Source organism: Barbus barbus (assembly GCF_936440315.1).
Source record: "Barbus barbus genome assembly, chromosome: 21".
Taxonomy (NCBI): domain Eukaryota; kingdom Metazoa; phylum Chordata; class Actinopteri; order Cypriniformes; family Cyprinidae; genus Barbus; species Barbus barbus.
The window spans coordinates 7,464,313-7,487,063 of record NC_136749.1 but is presented as its reverse complement, the minus strand read 5'-3'; the positions used below and the strand labels follow the sequence as shown (position 1 = coordinate 7,487,063).

At 37.8% G+C, this 22,751-nt stretch overlaps 1 protein-coding gene across 1 annotated transcript; it reads left to right on the top strand.

Annotated features, from left to right (window-relative positions):
* Window positions 1–328: 328 nt before the first annotated feature.
* On the top strand, window positions 329–3,324 carry LOC306887872 (E3 SUMO-protein ligase ZBED1-like). Its single transcript, XM_079445876.1, has 7 exons — window positions 329–609; window positions 686–905; window positions 997–1,542; window positions 2,140–2,371; window positions 2,465–2,605; window positions 2,707–2,802; window positions 2,903–3,324. The coding sequence occupies exons 1-7, from the start codon at window positions 348–350 to the stop codon at window positions 3,281–3,283; spliced, it is 1,878 nt and encodes a 625-aa protein (XP_079302002.1). The 5' UTR covers window positions 329–347; the 3' UTR covers window positions 3,284–3,324.
* Window positions 3,325–22,751: the final 19,427 nt, after the last annotated feature.

Sequence of the window (22,751 nt, the reverse complement as noted above, 5' to 3'; positions counted from 1 at the left end):
TTAATATAGTCATGATGATCATCAGATACCTGATAGTCTTTGATCAGCTCCTCTCCAAGATACTCAACTAAGCAACGGATGATAATGTCCCTTCTGCCATTGACATGATGCTATTGAACACAAAAAGAAAATTTATTGCAGAAAATACATAACATAACATATGTATAGGGTTGGGCATCGAGAACCGGTTCCAACTTGGAACCGTTAAAAAAATAACGATGCCATTGGAATTGTTTCTAAAATTTGTTTTCGATTCCGATCATCGGTTCCAAACGCGCAAGTTTTGGTTTCCATTGTGGCCACCGTATTTCCAGAAGTGCTTGCCGCGTGCTTGTTCAGTTGCAGCTATGGAGCACGGTAAGCGGCACTCAAAAGTGTGGCTTTATTTCACACTAAAAAAGCCTGGGTCGGCACAGTGCAACACATGTGACAAAATGATATCTTGCACGGGAGGATGCACTACGAATATGACGAAACACCTACGCCTGCATGATGTACAAATTAAGGAGTGTAGCGTGTTTGACGTGCTGCGCAGGTCCACTGTCTCGTCCTCCTTGGGCAACCCTGCGCTAACCAACGTTAGTAACGTTACCTCGTCACAACAATCAGGTAAGTGACAACAATAAAGCGCTTGACCAAATTTGGTGAACAACAACGTTACTGAAATATTTTTTTTCCCTCGTAGATGAATGTAGCGTTATGCAAATTGCCCACGCTAGTAGCAGTCCTAATATTACTGCTGCTAATGCTAAACCGGTGGAGACTCGTTGTGAAACTCCATTCACATTGGCAGCAAAGCAGGGGAAAATGCCAGTGGAGAAAGTGGAAGAGTGCCACAGAAAAGTTACTGCACATGTGGTGAAAAGACTGCATCCCTTCTCTGTTGTAGAATCCCCGACGTTCAGGTAACTGTTAATGTTAATCAAAGAGTTAAGATAGAAATCTTGCTTCCCAACCTATGTTAGGTCCTATCATTATGCGTTTTTATGTTCACAGGGATATGATCCATTCTATCAACCCCAAGTACACCCCCCCTACCAGAGACTATTTGGCAAACCAGTTAATCCCAATTTGGTACAAGATAGAAAAATCTAATGTAATCTCTGATCTTGCTGATGTCCACTCTGTTGCCCTCACTTGTGACTCTTGGACTAGCATTGCTCAAGACCACTACCTAACTGTCACAGCACACTATTTAGTGGAGGGCAAAATGAAGCAAAAAGTGCTGCAAACCAAAGCTGTCTACACAGCCCAGACCGGACATGCCGTGGCAGAGGAGATCGGTGACATTCTGAAAGAATATGGCATTTTTGACAAAGTAGTGGCTGCTACTGTGGATAATGCAGCAAATATGGACATAGCCATAAAAAGACTAGTTTGTGAAACTTGGCTGCTTTGCTCATACACTCAATCGTGCAGCACAGAGTCTCTACTCCCTGTCTGCAGTGACTCAGTGGACTGCAAAGATCCGTACCATCATTGTGTGGATGAAGAGGTCCTCGATGGCAAAGATTGTTCTGCGAGAGAAGCAAGATCTCCTCAGTAAGAATCACTAAATTTGTTTCATTTGACCACAATGAATGCTATATAATTAAAATGCCTTTTTTAGTAACGTAAATTTTGCATGCATTTATTTTTTTCAAATAGTACAACAATAGCTGATGTCTGAATGTAACTAAATCACATAAATGTTGTATGGTGATGTTATATAATATCATTTGTTTATTTGTATTTGTGATTTTATTGTGTGTGTCAGAGCTGCCGCAACACTCACTCACACTTGATGTGAGAACTCGATGGAACTCTCTCTACCTTATGATGGAGAGATTCCTAGAGCAATACCCTGCAATTCAAGCAGCCAGCTTGGATCAACGGCTGAGAAAGAATATGGAGAGGGACAGGTAGAGCTAGATAGGATAGATGGAAATCTGGGTATCCTACTCAATGTATTTATACAGCACAGCACCAATACACAAGATGAATAAAACACTAAGCAGCTCAAGATTCAGTCAACTTCAAGTGAGAGTCTAATGTTAGATAATTAGTAAAAGTGTAGTAAAACAGTGATAAATAGATAAGTGTAAGCAAAAATAACTATTCATTTTATATTATAAAATGTATCCTAATTGTCACACACAGACTTGCCCGGCTGAGTGATGAAGACTTCAGGAAGGCAGAGGAGTTCATCAACTTGATGAGAGTTCTTTACACTTCCACACTTTGCGTTTCAACGGAAAAGAACCCCACATGTGGTCAGATCCTGCCAATTCTCAAAAAGCTAGAGATGCACTTTACTGTTGTTGAGGGAGACACAGTATTTGTATCCAATCTCAAGAAGCAAGTTTGGGCAAACTTGTCCAAGCGATATCAGGTAAAAATTAGGTGAACTTTCATTAAAGAACAATACATTAAATAATTATATTCCTGTGACCTTATTGTATATTTAAATAACATTATTTTACAGAGCGAGGACATCAGGAACTTTCTTGAAGTGGCAACAGCATTAGACCCATGCTTCAAACAAAATATGGATTGTGATGATGACTCTGTCGGTGTCTGGGACCGAATCAAGAGACAGATGATGACAGATTCTGAGCACAAGCAGGTTATATAATGTCATTGAAGCTCAAACATTTAATGTCTCCAATTCAGCCATTAAAATATTTGGTCTATAAATACCAATTATGTTATTTATTATGTTATTAGTCAACAGAGGATGATTGTGGAGAAGGTAGTGATGTCAGAACAATGTGGTCAGAGAAAAGGCATGATAATGATGAAGTGGAGGAGGAAGATGAGAATGTAAGCACAGAAATGCTGAAATATTATATTTAGGATCTTAGCCTCTGCCTTAAGTAGATGTTTTTCTTTTAGTGAATAAGTCTATTCTTTGTTTTTGCAGCAACAACCTCCAAGAAAACATCCAAGAAAGTCTCCATTGGAGGAGCTTTTTGCCGATGACGATGCAGAAAAGAGGTCATCACAGAGGAGGACCATGTCCATCCAGGACCATGCAGAGAAGGAGATGCAGATGTATAAGGAGACACCACCAACCTTTACGTTTGATGACCCTGCTGCCTGGTGGTGGAACCAGCGCATGACTTATCCTTTAATGTCAAACATAGCCTTTTCGTATTTGTGTGTTCAGTCCTCCTCAGCACCTATTTGTGTGTTCAGGCCTCCTCAACACCTAGTGAACGGGTTTTCTCAACTGCCGGTGACACAATCTGTGCTGAACGTTCACGGATACAGCCTGAGAAGGCAGACATGCTCATATTTCTGAACAAGAACTGTTTTTAATGAATTAAGTTTATACATGTACAGTAGTGTTGTCAAAAATATCGATATTTCGATAAATATCGATACTGAAATATCTGAACGGTACCAATATTAATTTCCCGAAGTATCGATACACCGATACTAGCCGAGCTGTCACTTTCACTTCTCTCCAAAGGCGCGTGGACAAGCCCCACACGTGACCGCACTCGTCTCCTTCGCTCTGGTTAAATAGCAAAAGTGAAGTGAATAGAAAGATGACTGCTCTGGTTGTTAAAGAACACAGCAGGAGCGCTATCTGTAGGGATCTATGATCTCCGCGATGCAGAGAACGCGCACGGAATCCAGTCATAAAAACGGAATTTACAGTTTAACGCGGAATGTCACGGAATTTGTCAAAGTTTGGATGAATTAATCAAAAGTAGGTCATTACACTTTTATCAAATCGCAATATGGACTAGTATCTGTAAATATTAAGCTGCAAAAGTCGATTTAAATATGAATCCTGCATGTTCTGCGCGTCTCTGTGAATGTGCTGCACGTGCGGTTGTGTTTACTAATGTGGCGCTCGCGGTGATTTCAGCGTCTGCCGTCTCAATGAGGACATAAATACATCAACAATATCTCCAGAACTGATCTGAAAGGCACTTTACGAGCATTTTACCATTTAATTTGAGTAAAACTAGCATCATATCATACACACACAGAACTTTAGAAGTATTCACGGCAACCCGTCAAAATAAAAGTTTGGTTTAACTTATTAAAGACAGAAATAGGCTATATTACTATTATTTAGTAGAATGTACATAATACTACTACTTACTACTACTGTTATTTTTTTTAAAGAAATAATCACAAAATATTTTAATTTTAATAGTAAATCCCCTTCATTTGCCAAAAATGTAAATGTTTAATTTTCATTAATTCAAATATAAATTAATTAAAATTGTTTTATGCCTTCATCTGATATCCAGTAAAATTTAAATACACAACACAGAATTTCTGAGGGGGAAAACACATTTCATAAGGCTACTGTAAGAATAAATAAAAATAGTTTGTATGCATTCAAATAATAGACATGCTAAAACACAGAATTTGGTAACAATAAAACATAAGGTGAGAAAAAAATAAAACATTTCATACGGCCCTAAACGTGTAATTTTTGTTACACTTTTAATAAATTAAATGTTAAATTGTATAATTTTCATGATTTTAATGAATTAGACATGCTTTTAGATTAATAACATTTAATTTGACCATTAAAAAAAAAAAAAAGTCCAGAAAAATTCAAACGGAAAAAGACGGAATCCAGCTGTAGGGAAAAAGCTGTTCCTGAGTCTGCTTGTCCTTGTTCGGAGGCTCCTGAAGCGCCTCCCAGAGGGCAGTAAGTTAAACAGTCTATGGTCAGGGTGAGAGGAGTCCTTAAGAATGCCGCGAGCTCGACGTAAACAGCGTTTTCTCTGGACGTCCTCAATGGCAGGGAGTGGTGTCCCTGTGATGCGTTGGACGGTTTTCACCACCCTCTGTCTTAAACAGACAAATTAACCATCTCAAAATTAAACCAAACTGCCACACATAAAGAAATTACGTGACAAGTTAAACCTAATCATTACTAATTTGATCTTACCTTGTGTCAGTCGTGGAGTTCAAATTAGCAGTCCTATGTTCTGTAAAAAAAAAAAAAAAAGGTTATCTATATGCTTTTCAACTAATTTCTACTAACTCAAGGATGCACATTGATATTTCATTTTTTTTTTTATTTACATATGTCAGCTCGGTGTCGCATTTAAAACAGGTCAATATGAAGACTTGAGTGAAATCGAGTGCGTGTAAGTTACACGGAGGCCACACATTTGTCCGCATGGAGTATGTAAGTTACATCGTTTGTTTTTTTCTTTTCAAAATACACCTCATGGCAGCGGTGCAGCAATTATTTCAAACTGGACCGTGGTCGTTTTATTCACAAATACACATACACAATCATAAATTCCGTGCTGAAGTTCAGGCCCTGCATATTATATATATACATATTATTTTATTTTATTTTATTTTTTTTAAGACGTTAGTTAAGGCAGCAGGCGTGTTTTGTTTAGGCGGCCGTCTAAGCTGTAAAGTGCTGTGGGAAATTCTGGACATAACTTACCTCCTGCCAGCAAAGTTAGTTAGCAAGTTAGTTAGCTAGCTAGCAGGAAAATACACTATTTGCTAGTGCAGCAAGCGCCGCTGCTTTCAGTGCGGAGAAACTGACTTAAGTGAGCCAACAGGAACGTACAAAGTTTGTTTCGCTTAAAACTTACCTTCATGGTTCCATATTCACTTCTTCCCGTTTCGCCAACAAGTCTGCCAACCGTCGAAATGCATGGACTGTGTGAGAAAGACCGCTCAAATGTGGGGAGGGGCTTTGACGTCATGCTCCGAATGCAGAGAAGGTTGCCAGATTCACTGATGTCACTCCATTACATTTTACTTGGAAATGTCAACTAATTAAGCCAATGAACTGGTTTAGTAAATATTACTTAGATCGAATGATTCAATTTACATACAAAACTGAGGACACATAATTACAAACAATCACCAAGTAATGCACTACACGAAAAACTGCTATTTTAAAGTAATAGCACTGAATTGTTATTTTTTTGTAGAATTTATATAGATAATTTAAATAATAATTACAGGGCCAAAAAAACATTTTTTTTCAGTGTAGTAAGTGTATTTGGGACTTTAAACACTTGTAATGAACATGTTAGTTGATCTGATGGGCGCCGCCATGTTGGTTCGTGCTGAATCCGAGCTGTGAGATTTATAACACGCAGATTCATCCTCTTTTCCCGAAATACGTTAAAGTAAGTCTCCAGTAAACTGGGAGAAGAGCAGAGTCAACTTTGTAGTTACCTACACAATCTATGTATGATATCAATAGTTTACACAGGACTGGCGAGAAATATGCATGGATACACCTTCATTATATATGTTACGTGGTTTATTTTGATAGGTTAACTGTTTTTATGGTGTTAAGAGAAAGCACCTCTGCCACGCTTTACACCGTGTTCCGAATTATTAGACAAGTTGAAACTCTGGTCATATTCTTTCCCCAAGAACATTTTACCAATCCCAAACCACATCAATCTTAATAACTACTACTGATTTTGTATTCAATCATATATAAGCGATATATAATTGTCCAGGCAGGCTGAAAGTCAAAAACTCCTTATTCAGGTGTGCCAAATTATTACGCATGTTCTCTTCAAACAGTAAGTTTGAGGAGCTCATTTTTAGTCTATCTCCTATCCTGAGAAGTGTGTCTTGCAGTCTTCCTTCAAGAGTCACTCTCAACTTATCTGTCCATAAAGCCTATGAAAAAGCAGTCTTAATGGATTTCACAACACTTCAGCATGTTATTCTTATTAAGTGAGGGTCACTTTTTAGGATTTTGTACCCAGGCAAAGTCTCTGAGAACCTGACACATTGCACTTGTGGAGACTCCAGGACTGTTGCAGTTCTGAAAATGGTGGTACTGGAGACTAAATGGTTCCTGATGGTTTCTCTCCTAATTCTTGATTTTAATTCTTAGCTCTTATGCACTTAAAATGTGTCTTCTCCACCTGTTTTTTCTGACTCTGCTGACCCAATGAGCATTTCGCTGCCCAATGGTCATTCCTTAACTTTGCTAATTCTATTATTACATTAGTATTGCATCCTTCTCATTGACATTTAATAACTTGTAACTTTTAGTTGAGTTCAATCTCTTTCTTGGCTCATTTTATCTGGAAAAAGAGAACATGCATAATTCGCACCTGAAAATGAGTTTTTGACTTTTAGCCTTCCCAGACAATTATATATAACTAATATATGATTAAATGCAAAATCAGTAGTAGTTATTAAGATTGATGTGGTTTGGGTTTGGTAAAATGTTTTTGGGAAAGAAATATGACCAGAATTTCAGATTGCATAATTTGTAACGCGGTGTATATAAGAGAAAGTGTCTTTTCTGCTTGTTGCAATAAATCTTTATTTTTCTGTACTTAACAAGCAAATTTTGCCAAGATATTTTCAGAGATGATAGACAAGATGTTATAGAATAATAATTTAATAACTAATTTTGGCCAAACATTTACATTCAACCTATTTTTCAAATTTCCTGAATTCATATTTCATTGTTTTATTTTGACAGCACATCTCCATCCAGACAGATTAGGGAAATGTATGCCCAAGGAATCGTTGTCCTGTTTCCATATCTTCGTGATCCCTACACAAAGAATGGATATGTAAGTGCAAATACTTTTTGTTAAAATCTAGTTATAGGGTAGTTGGTCACCGTTGTATTACTTAAGATGTGTTTGTTTTTAAAGGAACATTATAATGACCCTCAAAGTGGACAAGGTTACTTGACTTGGAAAATAAAGAACATTCAGAGGAACTGAATCAAAAAAGAGAACTGTAGACGTTCCTCACAGTCTTTCAGTGGTGGCCCAACTTCGGAAAGAGAGGCTGCATCCAGCACAGATGTTATCCTCACTGAAGAACAGTGTAGAGAAGCAGTTTCTCTAATGAAACACACCTCAGAAGTGGACACCAGCAAGATCAAAATGGAGACATTTCAGTACCGTCGCAAGATGATTCAAGACCCGAGCAGAAGCACTGATGTGTTGATGGAATTTCCACGCTTCTTGGATGTTCAAGGCCTGGTGAGAAAATATGTCTATCTGGTGATAAGAGAATTTCTTGAAAGGCTTACTCTACCCCAAAATGAAAATGTTGTCATTAATCACTTACCCCCATGTCGTTCCAAACCTGTAAAAGCTTAGTTTGTCTTCAGAACACAATTGAACATTTTAGATTAAATCTGGGAGTCTTGTGACTGTCCCGTTGACTGCCTGGTAAATTACACTGTCATGGTCCAGAAAAGTATGAAAGACATCGTCTGAGTACTCCATCTGCCATCAGTGGTTCAATCTGAATGTTATGAAGCAATGAGAATACTTTTGTATGGAAAATAAACAAAAATAATGACTTCATTCAATATTTTGTCTCCATTCTGGTACAGTACCATCAGTGCAGTACCATTTTGGAGAATATCCGCTGGACATACACTATTCTGTCAGTCGTGATACGTTTTATAAATGTATTTACACTTAGATTTGAATAAAGTGCTTCCTTGTGGCGTGGCTGACACAGAATAATGTACATAGTGTTTGTCCAGAGGTATTCTCAAAATGGCGCTACACTGATGTAGAGTGACAGAGGAGACAAAATTTTGAATAAAATCATTATTTTTGTTTATTTTCCTTAAAGTATTCTCGTCACTTCATAACATTCAGATTGAACCACTGATGGCAGATGGAGTACTCTGACGATGTCTTTCATACTTTTCTGGACCTTGATGCTGTTATTTACCAGGCAGTCAATGGGACAGTCTCAAGGCTCCCGGTTTTCATCTAAAATATCTTAAATTTGTGTTCTGAGCTTTTATGGGTTTGGAACGAAATGATTAACGTGATTAATGACAACATTTTCATTTTGGGATGGAGTATCCCTTTAACCCGGTCATTTGGTTGGGATTAAACAAATATTATAGGTTTAATGCAAATTCAGCTCAATTGACAACATTTGTGGAGTATAGTCATTTTATAGTCATTGTCATTTACATAAAAACTACAATGGATGTGCATAGTCACTTACTTTTGAGCTTTATGGGCAGAAATGTCCTCATAATAAAATTATATATTTTTTTCAAAGGCCTTACATGAATTCTTCTGTTAAAACAAAGTTATTTTTAATATTTTTATTGTGTTTGTATTAAAGACTGAGGAACAGGTCAAAATAAATTTTGTGGAAAATAATTCCACAAATGCTGTCAACGTAACAACTTATAATTTCAATATACTTTCTGAAGTGAAGCATTTACACAAGTGTTTGTTTATACAGATTGAACAGGATTTTGTTTTGATCTTTGTTGAAAAGACTTCTTCAAAGTTGCTAGAAAGGTGGCCAACTACATTCATGCACAAAGTTATTCAGCAAAGCAAAAGTCTCCACTCCTCCCAAGCCCTTCAGGACCTGATTGACTGTGCAGAAATGGCTGTGAATGAGAATGAAATGGGGGATACAGGTTAGACTGTCAAAGTTATGAATAAGATTGTGTGGACCTCCTGTTTTGTTTTTTGTTTGTTCTAATGTTGCCATTTGTTTTTGTTTTTTCCAGGATGGAACAGTGACATTGCTTCTATTCTTCTTTTACTTCATTTGATCCCGCCTTCACCACAAGGCAGAAAGAGACCTGGAAAGATGTCTGCATCTCAAGCAGAAAAACATCTCATCATCTTCAAAAAGGTAAATTTGTTCTTTACTGTCATTACCTGTAGTCTGCCTAAAATCAGTGTATGTTGGGCTAATTGTGTTGTGAAAAACTAATGTAGAGAGTCAATTGGAGAACTGTTTGTAATTTTGCTTTTTCTTTTTTCTTTTTAGGCCGGGACTAACATACAAGAGCACCTGGACTCCATTGAAGAAAGCACACAGCCATACCTGCTTGCCATGGGTCCAAAGAAGAACAGCATTCATGCATACTACATCATTCTTGACAAGAGAGCCATACCGTGCAAATCAGTGAGTGGTCTCAGTGCCTTTGATGAACTTTTCAAAGCGCACTTTGTGTTTCAAACATCTTACAGCAAAGTCCTGCACAGCATGTACACCTTTGTACAAACAACAGTTTTTCAGATTGACATTGGCAAGGTCAAAGAGTGCCCAAGAGTTGCTGAACTCAGAGCTAGATTCCTGCGTTAGATTTGATTGCTGGCAACAATGATTTGTTTTATTTGTTTTTGTTGTCTGGAAAACACAAATGTCCTTGTTCGACATCTAAAGTTAATTCATGGGCTCTTGCCTGGCAAATCACTTAGACTAAAATGTGTTGAAGATGCTGCTGTTTTTCATAATGCAGTTGGGCAACCAAGTAATTCTGATGTGGCTACATGTTCAAAGGACAGTTCTTTGCCAGTTCACGGCAAAAACATTACAGATTTGTGTGCATCAGCAATAGCACAATTGCAAGCTGCAGGTGTTAGTCAGACAACAATTGATACTTTTGTGATGTCTATGGAGGAAGTAGTTCAAGACATCCAGGATCAAGTAAAAGAGACAGCTATGAATTTCTTATTTTCAGAAAACACAGATATTAAAAGTTCAATTGAGCAGTCATTTCATGAAATTGAAAATCCTTTCACCATGCTTAATTCCATATCTAAACGAAAATCATATTTTACCAAAAAATGGGAAATTGTCCAGCCTGTGGAGAAAGTACTTGGGGTCAGATTTGACAACAGAAGAAACAGGACTACTGGAACTTATGAGCAAGTTGCAGTGACTGACAAGTTTGCATATGTTCCAATACTCCAAACCTTACAGAACATTTTAAAGCACCCAAACACCACATGCAGGTTCAAGTCAGGTTTACCTAATAAAAACGGTATTTACTCTGATATTGAAGATGGACTGTACATAAAAAGTCATCCGCTGTTTTCAACAGAAAAAAATGCGCTTCAAATTCAATTGTTTTATGACGATTTCGAGACCGCCAATCCTTTGGGGTCAAAAAAGGGAATTCACAAATTAGGTGGTATATATTTTACTTTGAGAAATTTTCCACCACAATTTAATTCATCTCTAACAAACATACATTTATGTGCGCTTTTCCATGCCCAAGACATAAAAACATATGGATTTGACGCAATATTGGAACCTATTGTCAATGACATAAAAGTCCTTGAGAACAAGGGAATACTAGGACCTGACGGTTTTGTGCGTGGAAGCATTGTCCAAGTAACAGGAGATAATCTTGGTTTGCATAGCCTTTTTGGATTCGTTGAATCTTTTAGAGCTCGGTATAACTGTAGGTTTTGTCTTGCTGAAAGGGAGGATTATCAAACTGTGTACTGTGCAGATGAGCCAAATGTAACTTTCCGCACCAAAGAAACACACTTGCGACACTGTGAAGCTCTGCAATCAGACCCAACACTACATCAAGTTTGTGGTGTAAAACGTACATGTTTGTTAAACACTCTGCAGTACTTTAATTTATCAGACAACTATTCTGTAGACTTAATGCATGATGTATTAGAAGGGGTTGCTCAGTTCGAAATAAAACTTGTTTTAAAGTATGTTCAAGCTCATTTTTTGACAGCGAAAGAGTTGGATGGCAGATTAAGTTCATTTAACTATGGGTACATGGAGAGGAGAAATCGGCCCCCTTCTGTTAAACTGGATGATATGAGCAATGATTTGGGCATAAATGCAATAGTGTTGGTGTCTACTCCGAAATTTGCCACTAATATTTGGTGACATTGTGCCCCAAGAAGATAAATACTGGCAATTACTTCTACTTTTACTACAAATAGTGAACATTGTATTTTCTTCCATTTTAACTGAAGGACTTACTGTTTATTTGAAGCACTTAATTACAGAGCATCACAGGCTGTTCAAGTGCTTATTTCCAGGAAAGAACCTGCTTCCTAAACATCATCTAATGTGTCACTACCCTCGGTGTATAAGAAATATTGGGCCTATCGTTCACATGTGGTCAATGCGATATGAGTCCAAGCACAATTTCTTCAAGACTCAACCAAAATGTTTCAAGAACCTAACTCGGATGCTTGCCAAAAAACATCAGAATTTCATGGCATATAACTGGGAAGCCTTTAACCGTGACAGAATTGTACTTGGACCAGGAAAGACTGTCTGTGTCAGTGACTTGAATGAAAGTGTTGAGATTGCATGCAAGTTGAACATTCCTCCAGAAACAAATGTTCTCTCAGTGAAATGGGTGACGTATAATGGAACTGAATATCGTTCTACCTTAATTGTTTGTGGTCAGGTAGACCTTGATTTGCCAGTGTTTTATAAAATCCAGGATATTATTGTCAGAAATGAATGTGTGTTACTGGTTACATCGCAGCTCAAAACTATTTGTTTTGATGAACATCTTTATGCCTACAGAATTGATCACAGACCCAGCACTTCTCTGAAAGTGTTTAATATCAGTGAACTCACTTATTACAAACCTTTTGATGTGCAGATGTCCTATGGGTCTGATAATTTATTTAGTTTTATTGTACCCTACTGTAATCTTATTCAAATTTAGCTGTCACTTTTTCATGTCTCTGTGAAGTTAATTCGTTGGTTTTATACATTTTATATTTCTGTGCAACCCCTTGTGAATTTTAATGTACTGTTGACTGTTGTTTTAAAGTAGCCACTTTGCCCAGTTTTTAAATAAAAATGAATTGTTATGAATTATTATATCTGTCTGAAGACTCTTGATTTTAGATTTGATAATGTAGATTGTGGTGTCAATGTAAAACTAAATTGTACTGAAAGAATACATTCTTGATAACACTTATCGAGTAATCCATAGGAATAACAACAACACCAAAGGTGTTAAATGACCCCTAGTGTAAAACTTTTAAGGTGTTTGATGACCCCAGTGTAAAACTTTGTTAACAATAGTAAGTGTAAAAATATGCACACACAGTGTCATTTTTCAGCACTATAAGGTGCCATTTTAACACTGTATTTTAACACAATTCAACACTATGAACCGTGTACCTTTAACTCTGTACAGATTGGGACCATATATGATCTTAAGTAGTGTTAAAAATAACACTTTAAGTGTTAAATTGACTGCCAATTTTACTGCATGAATTCAGCTGTCTACCAAAATATCCTGAAGTACAATGTCCGGCCATCTGTTCGTGACTTCAAGCTGAAGCGAACCTGGGTTCAGCAGCAGGACAATGATCCAAAACACACCAGCAAATCCACCTCTGAATGGCTGAAGAAAAACTAAATTAAGACTTTGGAGTGGCCTAGTCAAAGTCCTGACCTGAATCCTATTGAGATGCTGTGGCATGACCTTAAAAAGACGGTTCATGCTCGAAAACCCTCCAATGTGGCTGAATTACAACAATTCTGCCAAGATGAGTGGGCCAAAATTCCTCCACAGCGCTGTAACAGACTCATGCAAGTTATCGCAAATGCTTGATTGCAGTTGTTGCTGCTAAGGGTGGCCCAACCAATTATTAGGTTTAGGGGGCAAGCACTTTTTCACACAGGGAACACAGTTTGGATTTTGTTTTCCCTTCATAATAAAAAACTTCATTCAAAAACTGCATGTTGTGTTTACTTGTGTTATCTTTGATTAATATTTAAATTTGTTTGATGATCTGAAACATTAAAGTGTGACAAACATGCAAAAAAAAAAAAAATCGGGAAGGGGGCCAACACTTTTTCACACCACTGTATATTGGATATTTAACGTGCCTACAGGCAATATACATTTTTTTGGAAACGAATAAAAAGAACATTCCAGCAATCACAAAAAAAACTTAGACTTATAAACTTATCTTTAGGACAGTTTTATCTGAGACCCGTTAAAACAAACAACTTTTGACAAAACAAAGTTATACATTTAGGAATTTATTGATTTTACTTAGTATATAAATTATATCAGTTGATCGATTTATTAAAACAACACAGTATACATATTTGTTCAAACATCGTGAAGAATTAGTTGATTTACTTAACGTATTAATTACAACAGTGGATTGATTGGTTTATTAATGCAACACAATATGATACACACATCTGTTATGATAAAGTCACATAAATAATACGAACAAAAAACAATGTTGATTAATCATTTAAGACTATTTTGAGAGAGAATATTTTAAGGAATTGAAAGAATTATATACAATATAAAATTGAACAAAGTTATATTTAAATAAAAACAAAATGGCTAAAAGTGTCTTCAGTCACTGTCAGAGTCGAAGAGGCAGGGAGACTGAAATTCAAATCATTGCAATAAAATCAGTTGTTTGCAGTTGTCTCAGTTCATCACCTCAGTGAAAAAAATAAATTGTGAAACATGAAAGTGTCCAATTTGGGTCTGTTAAAGAAGAATAAAAAAAGTTTGTCATGGTTATTATCGACTGTTGTGGTCTTGCTAGATTAAAGCAGGCCCCAAAATATTTGGTCTCATTCACTAAGGACTAATTTGTGCGTGAAATGAAACACGCTGCGAACAAATGTTTTTAACGAACAAATTTTGTTGATTCTCCAAAAATCTCCTTCTAAAAATATATTCAAAATTTATGAAAATAACAAACTGAAACATGTAGGCCTACGAAAAAAAAAAAACACTTAGTGTCTTAAATTAATATTTAATCTCAATACGATTTACATATTAATCACGTTATATCATTTAGAGGTTAAACAGATCACAGTTTTGATCCGTGATCCAGGGACCAGGCCCCACAGTTCGGTGTGCGGATTACTTGCTAAATGTAACCATTAAAGAGTGAAAGTTTATCATTTTTAACCATGCCCGTAGCGAGCTATGACATCACCGAGGTCTGGACCTAGGTAGTTTTTTCATGTACAAAGTTTAAAAATTGTTCTATGAATGACCGAATGGCTGTTTAAAACTATTTACATATTTTGGTTGCAATTTGCTATGTTGCAATACTACATTTTAAAAACATTTTTTAAATATTTTAAAATAACGCAACCAAAATAAAACGTTTTAAAAACGTTGTAAAAATACCAACCTGGAATGTTCTCTTTAAGTAGTAAAAAAACCTAAATACCACATTTGTCTACAACCAAAACGAAACCAGACCAAACTGCAACTTTTGAAAGACGTTGTATTCAGGTGTTAAAATAACGTAATCTGTACTTTGGAAAGAAACTTTAAAAAAAAAACGTAAAAACAGTACCAAAATGCAACCAGGCCAAATGTTTGTGTGTGTGTGTGTGTGTGTGTGTGTGTGAAAATAGGAAAATTATGTCAAACAAAATGCACAGAAATTAAGATTCTTCCAGAAATCAATGTGATAAGTGAGTTAGATCAAAAGTAATCTGATTATATTACCTAAAATGTGTAATGTAATGAATTACGTTACTGACTACAATTTTTGTCATGTAATTAGGAATCAGTAACGGATTACAATTTGTAAGTAATCTACCCAGCTCTGGCAAATAGAAACATAAATCGTGCTATTGGTAACATACTTTCATGAGATCGGGTAGGATTTTTTCGCCTCCTGTTAGTGCAAATACGAAATATATCCACGTAATTACTAGTGAATGAGACCCATTGTCTAAATGGTCAGGAACCTTTTCAACTGGCAGAGCCAAAAAGCCCACTTTTTTCCTTAAGATTCAAGATTCAAGAGTTTTATTTGTCACATACACAATTATACAGAGTATAACCAGCAGTGAAATGTAGGTCAGGTCCGCTCCAAGGACAGTGCAATTATAAAGTATACAAATATTAAGAGAAGAAAAGTAGAAAAAATTTAATTAAATAAAAGATAAGATAAATATAAATGTGCAGGTCAGTATGTTGTTGACCTAAATAGTAATAAGAGGAATGTGCAAAAATAATGTGCAAAAAAAAAAAAAAAAGATTTGTGCTCTGCATTTAACCCATCAAAAGTGCACACACACAGCAGTGAACACACACACACACCATGAACACACACCCAGAGCAGTGGGCAAGCAGTGGTGCCCCGGAGCCAATGCTGTGGCGCCCAGGGAGCAGTTGGGGGTTCGGTGCCTTGCTCAAGGGCACCTCAGTCATTGTATTGAGGGTGGAGAGTAGAAATTGTATCTTTGTAATATCTTTGTATGTAAGTAGGAGTGCATCTTTGTAATATCTTTTCACTCACATCTCTTGTCCTTCAGTTTAATACATTTGTCTATTATTTAATTCAGCTGATCTTAAAGATTAATCTCTATATTCTAAAATCTATAGATTTCTAGATATATAAACTACAATTCAAAAGTGGTCATGATGAAAGATCCTGCTGTTTTGTTGATTAAACCAAATTATCTCTTTACATACAGTGCATCCAGAAAGTTTTAATTTCAATGATTTATAAGTGATTAATAATATATTAACTAGTAACTATTAACCATTAAGGATATGTTTGATTATTTCATGATGCTATTTTTTAAAGATAACTTATGACAGATTTATAAATCGTTAGCATATTACTTAATCATTTGTGAATGTATAGTCATGTTTTGTAAATGATTAGTTCATCATCATCTAATCACTTGCAAATGATTTATAACTTAATCTACAAAACATATATATAAAAATATTAACATATCACTTATTAATCATTTATGAATGCATAGTCATGTTTTGTAAATGATTAGGTCATCATTAACTAATTACTTGTAAATGGCTTGTAAATGAATTAACAAAACATACAAATTATTAGCATATCACTTATTAATCGCTTATGAATGTTTTGTAAATGATTAGTTCATCATTAACTTAAAAATAACTTACAACTGAACGTACCCACACCTTGGATGACCTGAGGGTGAGTAAATTAACAGCAAATTTTCATTTTGGGGTGAACTATCCCTTTAACCCACCCTAATCTAACCTACTGTTGAAGTTGTTGATCAGCCATCATTGTTGTTGAGAGCCTGTGTGCGGCATAATATGTGCATTACGCATACAGCTGCATTAGCTGTAACAGAGATGTGTAAGATGTGATGTATTTTACAGTTGCTTACTGAAGGCCCTGACTGAAACCCCACGGTACGCCACTGTCTGACAGTAGGTTCACTCCAACTCTGCTGGGGTGCAGCAGGCCATAATCACTGAAGAATCTAGGAACAAAACAAGCAATCTGTCACAGAGCCAACAATATTTAGTTTGCAGTTCCAGGTTTATTAGAAGGAAACAAGCTAGAGCAGAGGTCAGGTTTCCTACACATTTTCCATTTCAAAATTCCATACTTTTCCAGACTCAAATTTCCAAACCTCTCTTCAGATTTTCAGACCACATGTGACCCTGGACCACAAAACCAGTCATAAAAGCATTTAAAGTTGTCCAAATGAAGTTCTTAGCAATGCATATTACTAGTCAAAAATTAAATTTTATATATATTTACGGTAGGAAATTTACTAAATATCTTCATGGATCATGATTTTTACTTAATATATTTTGGCATAAGAGAAAAATTGATAATTTTGACCCATACAGTGTATTGTTGGCTATTGCTACAAATATAACTGTTCTACTTATGACTGCTTTTGTGCTCCAGGGTCACACATTTAACATAAATTGTTCATAGAGCATTATTTTCAGCATTGTATTTTGTATTTAGTACAGTCACCTGTAAATATTATTCTTTTTTCAAGGTTTTGTTTTTTCATAGATTTTCTCTAAGTGACATTACCATACAGAGCCGCTAAAATAAATAAGGATAATAATAATAAATAAATAAAAACAGACTTTATATATACACAAGAAACTATTTTTGCAAACTTTTTGCAGCCTTACGCATTACAGTTTCTAGTTTTATATAACCTATTTCTTTTGTGCATCACTGCCATCTTACTATTAATAAAACAAGAGCATGGATGCACATGAAGTAATAGAAATCTACTTGTTCAAATTTTGGCTTTTCTTATGGTACCGCTAATATCAAGGTCTGTTGTCCAATTTAACACATCCTCCGTGGCGGCACAGAAACCATGACACAAAATGGGCTGATGGCATAAAATGTGCCAAGTTCAAGGGTTTATAAAAAAGACTGGTTCTGTTAAAAAAAAAAAAAAGTGTTTAAAATTTGGCTTTCGTTAGGGCAGTATGCCATATTTCAAGGTCTTAGATCTCTTTAACCCATACTCTGAATCTGCGGTGGCCAAAAAAACACTGCGAAATGAGCTGATGGCACAATAAATGTGTCATAAATCTGGTCTATGAACTTCCGTTAACTCACCACCAGAGGTCACTCGCTCACCACATGGACTCTTGCACCACACTAACTGTTGCACGCCACCTCAGACTACAATTCCCATCATCCATTGCACTGACGACACACAGCTGATTGCACTGATCACACACCCTAAATAAAACATGGACTTCCTCTTCCTCTCTGCCGAGTATTGTATTGCGTTTATCACTCCCCTAGTGTTAGCTGCCTTACCAAGCCTTCTGTGTGTACAGGTTCTTTTAAAAAAATTTGCATATTGTGATAAAGTTCATTATTTTCTGTAATGTACTGATAAACATTAGACTTTCATATATTTTAGATTCATTACAACACAACTGAAGTAGTTCAAGCCTTTTATTGTTTTAATATTGATGATTTTGGCATACAGCTCATGAAAACCCAAAATTCCTATCTCAAAAAATTAGCATATTTCATCCGACCAATAGAAGAAAAGTGTTTTTAATACAAAAAAAGTCAACCTTCAAATAATTATGTTCAGTTATGCACTCAATACTTGGTCGGGAATCCTTTTGCAGAAATGACTGCTTCAATGCGGCGTGGCATGGAGGCAATCAGCCTGTGGCACTGCTGAGGTGTTATGGAGGCCCAGGATGCTTCGATAGCGGCCTTAAGCTCATCCAGATTGTTGGGTCTTGCGTCTCTCAACTTTCTCTTCACAATATCCCACAGATTCTCTATGGGGTTCAGGTCAGGAGAGTTGGCAGGCCAATTGAGCACAGTAATACCATGGTCAGTGTTGTGGTTCAAGGTCAGTAGATGGATCTTCTCAATGTGTTCAATGAAGCTCAAGAAGCAGAGTTCCAGATGTCAAAATAAGACTTTATTAGACAACGTAACAAAGCCGAGATAACGGTCACCGCATCTGAATCTTTGTCTGTCCGTCCATCCATTTTATACCATTTTCACTACCCAAAGTTGGTAGTTCCGGTTTTTTAATTGGCTACGCCTGTCGGGTTCGCCACAATTAATCACTAGCCCACCTGGTCCATTTTTAATGGTGGAATTTGGCCAGATCCGCCATTTTTTAAAAAGTTCTTTATTCCATCACTCCTATTGGTTGGCAGTGATCCCAGAGGACATACATCACAGTTGTTTACGTGTACCTGTCATATTCTGGAAATCACCCAAAGTTCCTCGGGTTATTTAAGTTCACTGGTAAAACACCTGCATTTGACCAGTGTATGGCCCTTTAAGACTTATAATCAGTATGGCCAGTGGATGGCACTTTAAGACTTATAATCAGTATTTAGACATCCAGTAAAATAGTAATTAATATTTGGATATCATATTTTGCATAGAATAGTATATGGATTATATTTTTAAACATGTCTAATATTTTGAATAAGATAATGCTATAGTGAGTAAACAAAATAACACAACATCAGTAAATCATTTACCAGTGGTTTTGGCACTGTGAGCAGGTGCCAGGTCGTGCTGAAAAATGAAATCTTCATCTCCATAAAGCTTTTCAGCAGATGGAAGCATGAAGTGCTCCAAAATCTCCTGATAGCTAGCTGCATTGACCCTGCCCTTGATAAAACACAGTGGACCAACACCAGCAGCTGACATGGCACCCCAGACCATCACTGACTGTGGGTACTTGACACTGGACTTCAGGCATTTTGGCATTTCCCTCTCCCCAGTCTTCCTCCAGACTCTGGCACCTTGATTTCCGAATGACGTGCAAAATTTGCTTTCATCCGAAAAAAGTACTTTGGACCACTGAGCAACAGTCCAGTGCTGCTTCTCTGTAGCCCATTTCCTGCACACGCCTGTACACGGTGGCTCTGGATGTTTCTACTCCAGACTCAGTCCACTGCTTCTGCAGGTCCCCCAAGGTTTGGAATCGGTCCTTCTCCACAATCTTCCTCAGGGTCCGGTCACCTCTTCTCGTTGTGCTGCGTTTTCTGCCACACTTTTTCCTTCCCACAGACTTCCCACTGAGGTGCCTTGATACAGCACTCTGGGAACAGCCTATTCGTTCAGAAATTTCTTTCTGTGTCTTGCCCTCTTGCTTGAGGGTGTCAATGATGGCCTTCTGGACAGCAGTCAGGACGGCAGTCTTACCCAAGATTGCGGTTTTGAGTAATGAACCAGGCTGGGAGTTTTTAAAAGCCTCAGGAATCTTTTGCAGGTGTTTAGAGTTAATTAGTTGATTCAGATGATTAGGTTAATAGCTCGTTTAGAGAACCTTTTCATGATATGCTAATTTTTTGAGATAGGAATTTTGGGTTTTCATGAGCTGTATGCCAAAATCATCAATATTAAAACAATAAAAGGCTTGAACTACTTCAGTTGTGTTGTAATGAATCTAAAATATATGAAAGTCTAATGTTTATCAGTACATTACAGAAAATAATGAACTTTATCACAATATGCAAATTTTTTGAAAAGGACCTGTATGTCTAGCTCTGAGTCTGGTTCTGCGTATAATACTCTCCTAGTGTTAGCTACCTTACAGAGCCTTATGTGTTCATGTTTAGCTCGGAGTCTGGTTCTGCGTATAATACTCTCCTAGTGTTAGCTACCTTACCAAGCCTTCTGTGTTCATGTTTAGCTCTGAGTCTGGTTCTGCGTGTAACACTATCCTAGTGTTAGCTGCCTTACCGAGCCTTCTGTGTTTTCTAAGTCTAAGTTTAGTTTGTTTTGTTTATAGTCACGTTTCCTGTTTCCTGTTCTTGTATCGTGGATTTACCCTTTGCCTTGCCATTTGGACTCTGTTTGCACCTCTCTTGGACTACTGCTCGTATAGCTGGATTATCTCTCTGCCTTGCCCTGTTGGATATTATTCGCCGATCGTCGACTTTCACTAGCCCTAGTATTGCTCCGTGTCTTGCCCGTACCATACCTGTTTGCCATTGTTTGACCCTGCCTGTTTTTTGACTGTTTATTAATAAAAGCTTGCACATGGAGCCGCACGTCTCACGTCTCGTTCGCCCCGTTACAGGATGGCTCAGAGTGCATTGTCCTATATGCTAAATTTAATGGTTTCTCATGCGCACATAAAAGTCCAGTAGCTGGTTCCCTCCGAAGTTTCCCTCAGGATAGCTGGCGCTCGCTCGAACAAGCAGTTTTATCCGGTAAAGCGAATGACTAGAGGCCCTGGGGCCGAAACGATCTCAACCTATTCTCAAACTTTAAATGGGTAAGAAGCCCGGCTTGCTGGCTTGGAGCCTGGGCGTGGAATGCGAGACGCCTAGTGGGCCACTTTTGGTAAGCAGAACTGGCGCTGCGGGATGAACCGAATGCTGGGTTAAGGCGCCCGATGCCAACGTTCATCAGACCCCAGAAAAGGTGTTAGTTGATATAGACAGCAGGACGGTGGCCATGGAAGTTGGAATCCGCTAAGGAGTATGTAACAACTCACCTGCCGAATCAACTAGCCCTGAAAATGGATGGCGCTGGAGCGTCGGGCCCATACCCGGCCGTCGACGGCACGAAAAAGTATTCTGACAGAGATACACCTCGACGAGTAGGAGGGCTGCCGCGGATAGGATTAGGATACCCTGGCGCGGCGCCTCGGCCGGCGCCTAGCAGCCGGCTTAGAACTGGTGCGTACCAGGGGAATCCGACTGTAATTAAAACAAAGCATCGCAAAGGCCTGCGGCAGGTGTTGACGCAATGTGATTTCTGCCCAGTGCTCTGAATGTCAAAGTGAAGAAATTCAATGAAGCGCGGGTAAACGGCGGGAGTAACTATGACTCTCTCAAGGAAACTTTTCAAGGAGAATCATCATTGGCAGTTATAACCCATAGGCCAGAAAGATCTCCTAAACTTCCACACGAACCCCCAAATTTAGTCATGTCAGCTCTGACCCTTAGGCTGGACCAGCCACGACTTCTTCAGAAGGATATAGTAACATCAATATCAGTACAGACAACACACAGGTGGAATCATGGAGGAAAGATATGCTAGAGAAGGCATGTCAATCCATGGAAGACTGTAGATTCCAGCCGGAGAAGCTCAAGAACTTGATTCTGGACATATTGGAAGGGTGGGAAACAAAAATGGAAGGGGCCAGGAAGTTTAAGGAGCATGTGCCTAAGGTCTTCCCAATAAGATGGCTACCAACAGCCCCTAAAAGAACATTGGGGAAAAAGCCGAGGTCGAATAAACAGATAAGACAGGCGAGATATGCTAGCATTCAAAGGCTTTATAAATTGCGAAAGAAGGATGCTGCAAAAACAATCTTAGAGGGGCGGTGGAAGGAAGCCTATAAAGGACAACAAAAAGTGGAAGGAATGGAGGACTATTGGGCAAACATCTATGCTGGAACTGGCCCTTCTGAGAACACTGTACTAATAACAGAAAGGGCTGAACCAAAATGGGAAATACTATCCCCTATAACTGCTGAGGAGATAATGGGGGCATTGAAAGGAATGGGGAATACGGCGGTGGGGATCAATAGGATGTCAGCAAAAGAACTTCTGACGTGGCATCAGGCATCCCTGGCTGGATTCTGTAATATGATCCTGGCCTTGGAGACGATGCCTCCATCCCTGGATAATGCCAGGGTAACATTCATTCCCAAAGTGGAACTCCCCGAATCCCCTGGGGATTTTAGACCTATTGCTGTTTCCTCTGTTCTGACACGAGCACTCCATAAAATATTAGCAGGGAGGATGCAGGAAAACTTTATATTCTCATCATTACAGT